The 16,041-nt window shown below is 32.7% G+C and overlaps 1 protein-coding gene across 1 annotated transcript; it reads right to left on the bottom strand.

The window, feature by feature from the left end:
• Positions 1-5,103: 5,103 nt before the first annotated feature.
• LOC126777460 (UDP-glucosyltransferase 2-like) lies at positions 5,104-14,892 on the bottom strand. Its single transcript, XM_050500468.1, has 5 exons — positions 14,083-14,892; positions 13,771-13,993; positions 13,304-13,523; positions 12,968-13,183; positions 5,104-5,143 (listed from the first exon to the last, which is right to left on the bottom strand). Exons 1-5 carry the CDS (start codon positions 14,890-14,892, stop codon positions 5,104-5,106), a joined length of 1,509 nt encoding a protein of 502 aa, XP_050356425.1.
• Positions 14,893-16,041: the final 1,149 nt, after the last annotated feature.

Below are 16,041 nucleotides of genomic sequence, written 5' to 3'. Positions count from 1 at the left end.
CTTGAAAAAATATATACAACATTTCTGAATTTTTAACATGGCATTCAATTCCGAGCATTTACGTTCCATTCTATTTATCTTTGACTTTTAAAAGAGCAAAAAGTGAACTTAGGTTACGTCCGAAAATTCCCAAAGTACTTTATTTTAGTCTGAATTCTCAATAGACAAAATCGCTTAACTATTTTTTGCCACTAGAGACTTGATCTATTCATTCAAAGTGGCGTTGTTATTTTACTGTTAAAAATAAAATAAATTTTGCCTGAAAGTATAACCAAATGTAGATTGAGCACAAAATTCTAATATACATATATTATATATATGTATATTAGGATTATATATATATTATTTAAATATAAATATATATTTGAATCTTGTGCTTGTTCTTACGTTTCCTATTGCTGCGCTGTATATATTGATAAATAATCTTAGATTAACGGTTCAAACTCGGTCTAGCACCAGAATTTTCATGTGACTAATGTTCAGCGGTGGAAATATCACAAGGAAACTTCTTTTGGTTGCTATGAAAATCTGATCAATATTCACTTGTGAATCTACCGCTACCCATTTGAGCAGCATGGTGAAATATGCTACAAACTTTCTTCTCAATAAAAAGGAGGAAGTTAAGACTTTCAAGGCCTCATGGTGTCACTTTTTTTGATAGGAATAAGAAATGTAACTAACAAAAATTAGTATGTCCGTTATCCGAGCAATAAGAGTTACCGTAAACTTTGATTTAAAAAGAAATAGAATAAAATAGAAGAAATATAAAGAAATAGAAGAAATATAAACATTATACATAGATAGTAGATTATTCATAAAAACAGTGACGATTTAACTTTTCAAGAACTTAGACGTTTCACTACCGAGCACTTTGTGCGTGTTATTTCAAACTTTATATTTTTAATCTACCACAATTTATTTAGACACATTATTTAATAACACAAAACTAATCAATAACATAATGATATAAAAATGATAAGCATTTTTACTCCTACCATTAAGATAACAAATAGATATTTGAATTTTTATTCAAACGACTACATCGAGCCGCGCTTACGACATGATCCTACTGAATTGCAATAACAATAATCATTCTCTTATCAACGTAAAGTAAAATAAATTAACCTATATCAGCACAATACAACCAGCCCGACGCTTTACTACTAGCGAAATTATACTGTTTCATATAGCTAGCTATAAACTAATAGCAGATGATAGCACTCGAAAGCGCTGGAGACGCTGTATATCTTAATGGATGGAAGGTTAAAGATGTCGTTAACCGTAGACCCTTTTCGTAACTTTAAAAGGAACCTAATGAGCTCGTTCTTGTAATGGTAATTACAGACTTATAATGTTATAGAAATTACTACACAGATCAGTAGCTTTTAAGCTAAGTCTTATTTAAGTCTCCTGACCGATTTCAGCTGCGGCAGTGAATATCTCAACTGCGCGGGCATATTATAGTACACAAGTGCTTGCGCAGACAGAGGTGCACTCTCTGTCCCCTTACTCTTATAATACGATGGGACGGCAATCTGACACGAGTGGAAAGAATTCAAGCGCAGGATCAACGGCTTTACGTGCTTTCCAAAACATGGGAGTGTACACACTTCCAACTTGTAGACTCCGGGCTGCTACTGAGAATCTTCGACAGAAAAGTCCAGTAACTTTTTATTGGCTCGATCGATCGATGGTATTTGAATCCAGGAAAAAGGATCCCGGGGGGATCTGTAGCCTTATATCTAGCCACAAAACCAACGAGGCAGTCAAAAAATATTTATAGTGAGTTGTGTACGTGAGTATGTATTCGTAAACGTTGCTTTCGCCTTGAATGTCTTGAGGATAAACGATGTTATATTTTATTTAATGATAGCGACTGTTTATTTATCACATTTATATAAATTAAAGTAAATACTTTTTACTAGGCAACCTTTTTAAACGTTAAGCTAATATCTCTAAAAACGTATAAATTAAATTGATAGTGGCCCGTAAACCATTCCGCTATTGACACTTAATAAATAACCCGCGGTTTAATTCAGAGACTTGTTTCATGCATTTCATGAGTTCATGAGTAACTACCAGTACAGTTAGCCAGATTGGCTGACGTTTATGGTTATTGCTCCTCTCCTAAGGTTACGTAGCATAACGTTATATAGTTATAGCCTATTGTCTTCCTCAATAAACGGGCTATCCAAACCGAAGTGATAGAGTTGAGATTATCATATTCAATCGTAAACACCTAAAAACTCGCCAGCTTTATAAAACAAATGCATGAATATTATATAAAATTATTAGTTTTTAATTTAGTTAGCCTCGTTAGAAAGTCATATAAACGAATAATATCAACGTAAAATACGTTATATTTAAAAAAAAAAAACATCCTTTGGGGTTACAAGATTATTTTTATTTCTAGTATTTATATCAGCTTTTATGAGTCTTTGTATATGCTTTTGTATAAACATTATATTATCAAAATATACAAACATTGCTAAGGCAACCGTCAATAAATCTATTTCAAAATTTTAATATAAGTATTCATGCTATAAATATTCCGAACCATTGCTTGCTTTACTTTTTATTGATTATATTAAAGCGCTTATTTAAATACACAATCTAGTTCGTAAATGTACTCAACAGGCTTTCGTATTAATAGGTACGCATATATGATATTCCTTTACAAATATGTCGCGGAAATAAAATATTTTCTAAAAGGCAAATTGTCAAAAGTCCGCACCCTACTAAATATATATTATTATTACGAAATTATCAGTAACTGCCCGGGAGTTATGTCACTAGGTTGGTTAGGTTGGTCTTACACATTAATGAACTAAGATCATTAACAGTTGATAGTGTTCGTTATACAAACAATTTACCGCAAATAGCAAAACTTAGTATTATTGTGTGACAGTTTGAATTGGTGAATGAGCAAGGGACATTACTTAGTTACCAAGGTTGGTAACGCATTGGCGATGTAAGGAATGGTCAATTTTTCTTACAGCGTCCACTTACTTACCGATAGCCCGTATTATAGTCATGTTTTAAAAAAACAAGTAAACCTGCATTGGTTAGCTTTTCTTAAGACCTTTCTCTGTTAACCACCAACTGGACCTTACTTATAAAAATAGTTTTAATTAGGACAATATTCTAATTTCTAATTATTACTAAAGTGTCTTCCTAAAGAGATGGACTGATTCTATCTCGATAAGTAAAATCCATTACTGATCCATTACATACATTTACTGCGTTATTGGATTATCCAAAACACTCGAACTAATCTAAAGTTTTCGTTTCACGGTCAATTTATTTCGAATTACGGACAATATTTTGATTAATGAATGTTAATTTCACTCCGAAGGATTCGTTGAAACTGAAAAATTGATGCGAAAGTTTGATTTATTATCTAACTCAAAATGTAGTTAAGGGCAATGTATTTTTAATAAATATATTTTTTTAATGTCTAAAATCATTAAAAATATATATATTTAGTAGTTTATTTTTAATTTCTAACAATAAATCTCACTCAAAAAGTCACAAAACATGGCAAATTATAATTAATATATAGTTTTTCCATTTGCGAAAGTCTTCAGACCTTGTTATTGTACGTATATCACACTTGAATCAAAATTGTAATTAGTTGTATTTTTACAACGAAAAGTTTTCCCTCAATCAAAAATTCGTCTGCGTTATATTATTATTACTACTATTACCGGTGGTAGGGCTTTGTGCATGCTCGTCTGGGTAGGTCAACCACCCACTCATCAGATATTATACCGGAAAACAGCAGCACTTGGTATTGTTGTGTTCCGTTATGAAGGACGAGTGAGCCAGTGTAATTACACGCAAAAGGGACATAACATCTTAGTTCCCAAGGTTGATGGCGCATTGGCGATGTTAGCGATGGTTAATATTTCTTACAATGTCAATGTCTATGGGCGTTGGTTACCACTTACCATCAGGTGGCCCTTATGCTCAAAGGCGGACGCCTTCCTATTCTATAAAAAAATATAACAATAGTTACTCACAAATGCCCAAGCTAGGCATGCGTTGGAATGCCTTTTTAAATTTGTTTGCAAACTATTAGTCTATACGGCTTGCGCTAAAATATTCTCCATACCCAAATGTAAACCAATTTTCATAACGATCGCTTGAACGGAATATAAATCGATATGCTGGAGTAGCATCTAGCGGTGAGTTATCATAGATTATATAATTATATATATTATCAATAAAAGCTAACATGATTGTCAAAAGATTTGGGCGTGCTTCAAGGGCTGTAAAAAAAACATTATTCCGCGCTTACTGTACCTCTTTTTATACTTGTAGTTTGTGGGCTAATTATTCATTAAATTAATCAAACAATGCTCTTCGTGTCCAGTACAATAATACCTTTAGATTGCTGATGGGTTTGCCTCGCTTCTGTAGTGCTTCAGGGATGTTCGCTGAATTGAATATAGACTGTTTTTACGCATTAATGCGAAAAAAGTGTGCATCCTTGGTTCAAAGGGTCCGGGCCAGCTCAAACAAAATTCTAATCATGGTAGCTAACAGACTAGACTGTATATTTATAAACCGTTGTTGTAAAGTTTCGGCTGGACCAGTAAATTATATAAGTAGTAGATAGTAGTGCTTATTTTATTTTTTGTAATTTTGTATATTAGTCTTGTTACTTAAATAAATAAATTATTATTATTATTATTATAGAGTAGATAGTATAAAAACCTACCCCGTGGAAAAATAGATACGGGCCAACTTCTATGGTGATCGGTCAAACAGTGCCGTCGATGTATCTTTATCAAATATACCAAAATCTACTAACGTATATACTATATAGATTTTGAAGAGACATTTTTATATTAGTGCATCTAAGTAAAAAACTGTGGTTACATATATATTTCTAATCAATGTTGTAATGATATCTAACAACGCAATATTTAGTATACGCCACAAGAGAAGAATTACGGCACAAGAGGTGTCTTACCGTTCGCCATCATGGTATACGAGTCGGTCTTATCCGCAAGGTACGTCGATTTAATATAAAAAATAGGTTGCACACCTTTTTAAATATAATGGAGAAATAATAATTTTTTTCTCGATTTAAATCATTCATGCGTATAAAGCGTTTTCTTTCAAATTCTGTATTTCCCTGTAATGTTTACAATATATTTATACTATAACGTACACGAACCACTCTATTGTTAATTACATCGACTCTTAAAGGTCAAACGTGACGTTAAGTTGCCCGGCAATAAAGACCCGTATTGTGAAGGAAGTGTTGCGGTATCCCTAATATTCGTCTATTCACAAGTGAAATACGAAGTAGAGTAACTCACTTTTATTACTTCAACTTCAATTTATGAATATGATTGCATTTATGTACACAGTGTGTTCAAATCTTGATTGTCAGTAGTTAACCTAACGAATGTTATATATGCGGAAGTGAGTTCGTTTGGTTGTTTATTTGCTTATTACGTCTTACCTACTCAGCCATACGTAATGAAATTTTGGAAACACGTTGTCAGGAGTACAGAGAATGATATATATAGCTAACCTATCCCTTCTTAACACGTGGGCAAACGTGGGAAACTATTTATATTATATTTGTAGATTTTTTTGTAGAAGGAAACAATTTATTACCATAAATAAAGATTTTATTATAACACAAAGTAAATATATGCCGTCTAAAAGATGTTCCTGTGAGATTGTACAAAAAAAATATATTTATGTAAATATTAATATTTATATAATATTGTACATTATGTTAATATTTACACAAATTATTTAAGGGCAGATAATTTAAAAAACTATATCTGGCAGTCAAGTCTAGGGCTTAGTCTTGTTTAAGATGAAGATGAATGAAAAAGTGAACTATAAAACACATTATATATAATATATTAACATATTAATAAATTAAATAATTTATTATAAAAATTAAAACCATACATCATAATGTACATTATGATGATTAAGTATATTCCTGCGTTGAAACTATAACAAACTTTATAAGCATTTGAAAATTTATCCATATGTCTTAACTCTTAACTAAGCGAAGCGCTCTTCTTAACTATTTAGAGATCGCTAAACTATAAAGAGAACAACAAACATAATTGTAATATTTACCTGAAACAGCGAATATATAAATAAATTCATTAATAAATAGCACGATAGCAAGTAAAGTCGCAGATCCTGATGTTCTAGGATCAAACTCCAAAACAAAGTTGAACAAATAAAAACTTATTAGGTTTTTCTGTCAAGTCACAACCTGGAGTTTGGAAGTTTAGTTTTGGCAGTGCTTAGCAGTGTTATCCACTCTACGTTCAGAAAGCCTTAGCTTTTGTCCTGTACCCGAAGATTTCTGGTGCGTGCTGCGCAAGACATTTTAACAAAGCACATAAAGCCGTTTATCATGCGTGTCAACTATTTCGGACGTGCGTACTCCGCAGAACTAATTACGCTCTTTGTACCTTAATAGGCGTTTAAGTTGCTGTGCGGTTTTGAGTAGGTTGGATACGAACTCATAACAAATGTTTGTTTTTATATAACAGTCGATATTAGTATCTTGATAACCTTAACGACCTAAACACGCCATGAATGAAAGACGATAGAATCAGACCGATACATGATATCCTTCGGACCAACTTTGGCCACGGCGACCAATCTCAAGAGAGATCAGTCAACTGCGCAAATGATATTATAGTGCCTACATAATAATAAATACACCAGTAGAAGTAATAAATTTTATTATTTGTTAATTTTAATATTTTTAATATAATAATTTATATTTTAAATTTAATTAAAACAAAATATCATATATTGTTAATTCGATGACAATCGTTCAGTTCTCCTTTTTTATGCCAGGGAATAAAGAAACAATACCAACGACGTTCTGAAACCGATTATATTTATATTAAATCACATACAATATAGAAATATGTAAATATTAAAAATATTAAGTGAAGTACATAAATAAATATTTCTAACAATAATGAACACATATGTGCGCAAACACAGGTGTATTATCTATTCCCTCTTTATCATAATCCGATGAAACGACAATCTAACACGAATAGAAAGAGTTTAGGCGCAGGATCAACGCCTTTACCTGCTTTCCGAAGAACGGGATGAACTTCCAAAATCTTCACTCTGGGTTACTACTGAGAATCTTTGACAGAAATACCCAATAACTTTTTATTAGCTCGATCTGGTAATTTAATTCAGGACCTCGGGAGCTGCGGCCTTATACCTAGCCATTGGACCAACGAGGCAGTCAAGACCGATACATGGACCATACTCACACCATCTCAGTTGGTAGACACGATGTCCTCGCCGTCATGTTGACATACGTGACGACTGCACGCCTTCATAAATACAGGAGACACTCTCAGGACTTTCGTCTCACTGAGTCCTCACGTAGACTCTCCCCTATTCCCGGCTGAGTTTCAGTACTTGCCAACTTTACCAACTGGTGACGCTTTCAAGTAAAATAATTTCAATAGCAACACACAATTCAGAAAAAAAATTGTCACTTAATTATTTTTAATCTACCCATGAGATTAAAAATTGGGAGTGTGATTCAGAATCCTATGTATTTTATTGTGGCTTCATCCGGAATGATTTGGAAGTCTCATCGAAATTTGTACCTCGTATCGCCGTAAAGTGCTGACAGAATGAATTGACTTACACTCACCACGTCACCTCATAAATTGTTAACCTATTTCGTTCCTGCGACGTGTTCAGATTATACAATGACATTTCAGATATAACCTTAGATTTGTAAGAATCGAAAGAACGAATGTCCCTCATGACTTTTGAAAATGCAAATATTCGAAATGCATAGTGACATTCTTATCGCCGTTTTCCAAGAATATAAATATTATTACAGTATAGAAACGTAACAAAATTTACATATATTATAATATGCGATTCTTATAGGATTATTAAATATGTCACGCTAATAGAATAAAAGCCATTAGCGAGAACAATTTTAAATCGATCGATTGTTCGATATATTAAATAAAAGATTCTTATAATTTATGTAATTATTGGCTTCACAAGAAGTTTAAAACGAGTCTCACTATACGTTAAAAATGACACTCAAAGAATATTCTCACTGGTATTATATAAAGTTATCGTTTTCATCCAATAGTGTATTCTTAGATCTAGAGGAAAAAATCAAAACCTTGTCTTAAAATAAATTGAAGCAGCAACCAGCCACTGTCATTGATAACGGCGCCATCGTCGCGCTCATTTCCATTCAAAAGGAATTTATTGTTCGGTTCGTCAGTGTTAATTTCTAAAGGCTATTGAAGTGTTTGTTATTGAAAATGAGGCTTCGAATAAAAAAAAATCTGGCTCTTCATACTATTGTTCTTCTAATTTTCTGCACTTGAGAAATGAACAGTTATTTTTAAGTTCTATAATCTTATTTGGATCTCAAGCAACATTAAAAAGAATATACTGAATGTTACCGATATTTGTTAAATTTGTTGAAGTTTAAATAGTAAGTCTTTTATTGATAATTTGTTTTCATTGTACTTTAAAGTTTTTAAATTATTATTATTATTATATTTATATAGTTTTTTAATTATTAATAATCTATCACTTAGACCACCATTAACCAGTAAAAAATTAAATGAATGAGCGAATTTGTATCTTTTTTTATTGTACCGCCAAACAGAAATAAGTATTGTTGTGTTTCAGTTTGAAGAATGAAACCAGAAACAGGAGATAGAATTTTGGATTCTAAGGTTGGTGGCGCATTAGCGATGTAAGGAGTAGTGATTATTTCTTACTTCATATGTCATATACAATGTCTATCGACAATAGTGACAACTTTTTATCAGGTGGCCCATTTGTTATCCGCCGTCCGTAGTTAACAGAAACTATTAAAGAAAAAAATGTTACAGAATATACAAAACAATTATCCTAAAACTACAGATAACAAAAAGGTGCTGCCAACTTTTTTCCTAAATAAAACTTATACGTAAAAAAACAATGTTGTAAATAATGTAAATTTAAGTATAATATAATAGATTTAAAAGCCGAGATGGCCTAGTGGTTAGAACGCGTGAATCTTAACCGATGATCGTGGGTTCAAACCCGGGCAAGCACCACTGAATTTTCATGTGCTTAATTTGTGTTTATAATTCATCTCGTGCTTAACGGTGAAGGAAAACATCGTGAGGAAACCTAATTTCATTGAAATTATGCCACATGTGTATTCTACCAATCCGCATTGGAGCAGCGTGGTGGAATAAGCTCCAAACCTTCTCCTCAAAAGGGAGAGGAGGCCTTAGCCCAGCAGTGGGACATTAACAGGCTGTTACTGTACTGTACTGTATAAAAAATATACCTTCTATATATCTCCTATAAATAAAACAAACATTATAAGCTAAGTTTATATTTAAATAAACGTTTTCAATTGGTTGCACACACATTATGCTTAAATAAAGATATCCATAAAATGTATTGAAAATATTAATTTGTCTGATTAGTTAAGGTATGCCTAATTATATTTTTTATGTTTTTATAAAACTTATATTTTTTATGTTTTTGTTACAACCTCCGCTTCTTCATCATTATCGTCTTGTTTTTGACGTCGAATCAAACATAACACACGATTAGACTAACATAAAATTGTATTATGTACTTGAAACTCGGAAAGATGCCAAGAAAAAGTATCTTGACTGATTTGTACCATATTTAGAAGTGAAATCAAATGTCATTAACCGCTGAAAGATAATATTAAGTCCTTACATATGAAATTAGCGATTTGTCGCACTGACCAATTTGATTTAAAATATCTCCTCTTTGGTTAAGAATTCCAAATTCAAATATATAAATTCATTTAGCTGGTACATTTGAGTTTTTAAAACAGTCATTCATTTGTTTTTTTCCTCATTATTTTTTTCTTTGGCGTCGCTTATTACCGCACAATGGAAAACATGAAATATCGGTATATTTACGAGTACGAGTTCTACCGTGGCACCAGTGCTGCAGAAACATCTCGAAGGATTAATGATGTGTACGGCGCTGGTGTCGCAAAATAAATCACGATACGTTTTTGGTTTCAACGTTTTCGTTCTGGAAATTTCGACCATCCGAACCAACTCCGTGGGCGGCCGGAAACCAAAGTGGAAAATGAAGAATTAAAGGCTATCGTGGAAGCGGATCCATCACAAAGCACTTCAGAGATAGCTGCAGGCTTGGGAGTAAGTGATAAAACTGTATTTATCCAATTGAAGCAAATCGGGAAAGTAAAAAAAAAACTTAAACGATGGGTACCTCATGAATTGAGTGAATCGAACTTGCAAACACGTGTCGACTGCTGTGTTACTTTGCTCAACCGACACAATAATGAAGGGATTTTAAATCGAATCATTACTTGTGATGAATAGTGGATACTGTACGATAATCGGAAGTGCTCGTCGCAATGGCTCAACCCTAAAAACCTAGCCAAATCCTTCCCCAAACGAAAATTGACTCAGAAAAAGTTACTTGTGAGTGTTTGGTGGACTAGCGCCGGTGTCGTTCACTACAGCTTTCTAAAATCTGGCCAAGCAATTACGGTAGATAACTATTGTCAGTAAATGCAAACAATGAAGGAAGAACTAGCTGCTAAACAACCGAGATTGGTCAATCGCTCTAGGCCACTGCTGCTTCACGACACCGCAAGACCACACACTGCACAACAAACAACCACTAAGTTAGATGAGCTACAATTGGAATGTCTGTGACATCCATCGTACTCTCCGGACCTTGCTCCAACAGTTTACAATTTTTCCGGAATTTGGACAACTTCTTACAAGGAAAAAATGTCAAATGTCAAATGTCTCTAATGCAGCAGTCCAAACCGCCTTCAAAGAGTTTATTGATTCTCGCCCCCATGGTTTTTTTAGTAAAGGGATCAATGAACTACTTATGAGATGGCAAAAGTGCATAGATAACAACGGTGCATACTTTGATTAATTAAATATATTTTATAAAAAAATGACCTTATATTTCTCCCGTACAAAACGCCAATTTCATATGTAAGGACTAATATTAAATGTTTGATTTCTCCACGGGAAACGTTAGGTTGGATCTTAACATCCATTCGTTTTATAGATTGTTTATTTGAATAAAAAGCTTAAAAAACGTTAATTTACACTTATATTATTTGTATATATATATTTTTTTTTAATTTTATATACTAATAATATATTATTTATTTAAATTAAGCTGTATTAATATTTTGTACCGAGTTTACGACAAACTGTGCATTTTGATGAATAGAAAGCTATAAAATAAAAAGTTATTACTAGGAGTGCTAATAGATGGAAATAGGACGAATATTTTTAACAGTTTCAAGATTTCACTTCTATCGCTATCTACAGCAATTTTTCATTATTAATTAATTAAAATAGGTCTTTTCACTTTGTATTGTTGGTAGGGTTTTCTCTTGAGACGTCTATCTATAAATTAAAAACAATTGCAATCAAAACTTGGTACTAGGTGGAGGGCTATGTATAAGTCAGGATATCACCCACTCTACAGTCCCGACGCCCGGGGCTTAAAAGATAGGACATAACCCTGGGGCCGTGGATGCGTGAGGTGGGGGCCTCGTGTGACCTATTTCAGACGGCCCTGAGGAGGATGACAGCCGGGATGGCCTCGCGCTGCCGTACGCACTTGCGAGGAGTGCGGGGGGGCGAGATTATCTTTGCCCCCTGAGGAGAGCTCCGCAGAGGCACGAGCGGAGCACAGCACGGGAGAGGCCGCGGATTCGTTATATCAACACAATCCCGCAGACTCTCTGATCCGTGCTGAGGACGGCCATCGCAGTGGTTTTAGTGGGTAAGAATCCCACATAATCCCGGTTCCACCCCCATGGGACCCGGATACCTTGCTGAAGGTTTCCATTGCGAGAAAAAAAAGGCACCCATCTGTAGAAATCTACCGACAAACAGAAATGCTTTGATTTAAATAAAACAGAAATATTTGTGTTTCAGTTTGAAGGGTGAGCGAGCCGGTGTAACTACAGGCACAATGGACATAACACCTTAAATTCCAAGGCTTGTGGCGCCTTGGAAATAATATCTCTTACAGCACCATTGTCTATTAAGTTGTGGTGACCACTTACCGTCAGATTGATAACTATTTCGTAATAAAAAATATAGGTAAAATGATTTGATAATTGTAATATTATTGCTTATTTTGTTACTAAATCATAGCATTTTTTCCTGATCATGACTGCTTGCAAATTAACGAAGCCAATGTTATTTTGATTAAAACTCACATCGGCTAAATTCAATCGAATTGAAGCAAAAAAATTATGCAATAAAAGTTGCATTTAAAGTTAATTTTAATTGAACTCAGTTACTTATTAATATAAGTTTTTACTCCTATACTATTGTATTTTATTTTGGATGCCATTATAAAATGTCAGTGAAAAAATCAATATGTCAAGGCAATAAAAATGAAGTTGTTTCTTTCGAATTTGCTTTTAATTTTTATGAATTTCGTCACTTTGACCATCAATCTTTATTTAATTTAACAAAGCCTTCATTCCAATTCTTTTTAAATTTGTATTATTCAATAAAAGTCGAAAAAAACTTACATTTATTAATACTGCAACTAAGGATATAAACAAAAAGTCTGATTTAAAATTCACAATATCAAAAATTACTCGTATATGACTGAAAATTAAAAAAAATCCATTCCAAAGGTTCCAATATTAAAAATGTGTGCGAAATGAAAAGCTTTTTTGATTCATTCATATTAACCCTAAACCACCTACCGCTTATTTTGTGCCTAACCACCTACGTGCGGTCCGGGAGACCTCTCATAGATTAGATTCAAATTCGGGTTAAAGGGTATAATCGAAATATTAGAATGAATAAAATACTTGTAGGTGGTTAAGGGTTAATTTCGTTTAATCTTAAAGCGAAGGTTATATTTAACATTAGAAGCAATCAAACGTATCACTAACACTGTAACTGACAATAATGTCATTAAAGCAGTTAATACCAACAACACTATTTTTAGTTCATAATACTCAGTCCAAGGTATGTTAGCTGCAGGAGTACGCCGGTATTCTACATCACTATGCCGTAGAACGTGTTCCGTCCACCACACTGCGCGTTCCAGTGAAGATTGTGGTTGATCATTCATAAAGCTACGCAGCTTAGCAATATTTTTACGATAACTGTAAAGGATACATTAAGCAATTAAGAAAACATTCATGTGAGTGATTAAAAAAACGTGCATCACAGAATCTTACTTGTATAATAAAGTAAAGAAAAAAAACGGTATATTTTACAAATACCTTTCATCGTTTATTACAGTTTTAATAGCATCCGTTAGTTGTTCCTTGGTCAGTGTTTCTGTTAAAAGTCCCTTTCCAATATTAAATTTAACGTATTGCTCAACATTAAACCATTGATCTCCAAGCATTGGTATACCAATAAGAGGCACACCAGCAGTTATAGCTTCATCCGTAGACTGTAAGCCCCCTTGTGTTATAAATAACTTGACTTTCGGATGCCCTAATTAAAAATCAATGCAATTTTTTTATTAGTAGATTCTATAGATCTGATGCAGCAAATATTGGTATTCCAATAAGAGGAACTCCAGCAAATATTGCTTTATATGTGGACTGTAAGCCACCTTGTGTTATAAATAACTTGACTTTATGATATCCTGATCGGAAAGACAATAAAGTTGATGTAATATAATTTGTTATAAAAATACTACATATAGTAAATATATAATAGAAATGACAGTAATACTTACTTAACAAGTCAGCCTGAGGTAGCCATTTTGAAATCTTGACATTCTTGGGTCGCCCTGGAAGCTCATTATTGTCCCATTTCCATAAAACGTCATAAGGAAGTTGAGAAAATACATCATTAAATATTTTCAACGTCTCCGGTAGAAACATCGATGGCTTAACATTTGTCCCAAAACTAACGTATATGACTCCATTGTTCGATGAATCGAGGTATAATTTCAAATCCTAAAAATATATTTTTATGAACATAATAATTTTACTTATTTTGAATTTAATGTTTTATAAATACGATTTATCAAATCATGTTATAATACCTCTGGTAACTCGCGTTGTGAATTTTGATGCAAGGATCCTAAATACAAGACATTAGGTGGAACAGGTCGATTGAAATCCCAAATGGGATGTACATTTACGAACATCATGCGAACATTTTGCCTTAGATCATGCAAATCTGGCATGTCTGTACCAAGAATTGTCCTTAATATTTTATTTTCTGTTTCTTCATGTTTTTCGAGAATATGCTTGGTCGAGTAATGAAAGTACAACTCTGTAATTTTGTCCCATATCGTTAAGTTATAAATTTTTTTGTGAAATGCATCAGGATAAATAAGAGGGTGAGATGCTGCTCCTATTGCTTCGTATGCTAAAAAAATACCACTCAAGGAGCTAATTTCGATAACAGGCGCATTATATATATGTGAATATACAATAGCTGATCGTATCCAGGATTCCACAAATAACAAGTCAAATTTATTCTTATCACGAAGTAGCTTTTGAATTTCAGCAGACTTTAATTGCTTTACAACTAAATTGAAAAGCAAATCGGTAAGAAAACGGTAAAATTCTATTGGATCTTTCTCGTTTCCCCTTTCTCCGAAAGCCTTCCCGTGCTCATAAGAAATATCGTGCACGTTGATTTCAGTAAGGTTTTGCGGAGCTTGGCCGTTTGGAAACGCCGGATCTGTTGTTATCACTGTAACTTCATGTCCACGCCTAACAAGTTCTAACATTAGTGGACGAAACACAACTTGATGGCTTATAGAAGGCGTTGGAAACACTCCTAGTATTTTTGCAGTTTCACTTACAGTGAGCACAAATATTAAATTGACTATACGTAGAAGCATTTTCTACGTCTTGCGTTTAACATTTATTAATAATCGGAAAGGAACGCTTTTGTGACATTTATCTTATATACTTCTTTTTTGTAATTACGTATTAAAACGACTATAAAACCTGTTTTGGAGATAGGTGTAATAAAAAAAACGTCATTAATTCTATGCACATTACCATATTTATATAATAGGTACTTACAGTAGTAAAAGTTAAACAAAAATTATGTATTGGATCATCTTGGTGCAGCTCGCTACGTTATCATTTAGAGAATAATGTTGATGTAACTTTTTTTTAAAATTCATAATATTATGAAATACCTATTTTTAAATAAAGAATAAATTAATATTTTCTTCGTTTATTTTACAGTCGATAACAAGCAAGCTTTTTTTAAATATGGTAAGTAAAATTTGGAATTGAGTGTAGTTTTATTTATAATGAACTTAAATTAGATATTCACTTCATTATGCTAATCTAGAAACAAGATAGAGTTTCAAGTAGTTTTATACAAAATATGTTCAATAAAGGTTTTTAGACCGTCATTAGTGGACGAAACAACAACTCGAGGGCTTATGGAAGGCTTTGGAAACTCTCCAAATATTTTTGTTGAATCAATTTCAGTGAACACGTATAGAAATTAGTTTAATATTGATTAGAAATTGAAAATAAACGCTTTTGCTGTTTTCTATATTATATACTCCTTTAGTTTTGCGATGAGAAAATATTTATTTTTATTATACAAGATAATTACACAATTATTATTATATTACGATTATATAGTATCGAAATTTTTAGAAATTAATGTTGTATGTATCATCGAAAATAAGTAAAGTTAGATTAATCTATAATCTATAAATAGTATTTAGTACGTATAATTTATCGTTTGTTCATTGATGATACTAGAGCAAATATTTTTTTTACGTTAAAGTTTCAATCCTTTTTTTTCCTATAATAAACTTTCTAATACTACTAAATTTTCTTTGTTTTACTGCCAGTATCAAAAATCCAGCACAAATACAATAAGCGAATAAGAAAAAGAAAAACATATCAAGACGTTTTTCTTGTATTTATCATAAAAAATAAAATCAGTTAATCAGTTTTGAGAGAATTGAAGAACGCTAGATGAATTATTCTTTATATACTTTTAAAGGACGTAGGGTGTC

The sequence above is a fragment of the Nymphalis io genome, chromosome 23, assembly GCF_905147045.1.
Source record: "Nymphalis io chromosome 23, ilAglIoxx1.1, whole genome shotgun sequence".
In the NCBI taxonomy this organism is placed as follows: Eukaryota; Metazoa; Arthropoda; class Insecta; order Lepidoptera; family Nymphalidae; genus Nymphalis; species Nymphalis io.
The sequence above is the reverse complement of the archived record's forward strand: the minus strand, read 5'-3'. Positions and strand labels throughout refer to the sequence as shown.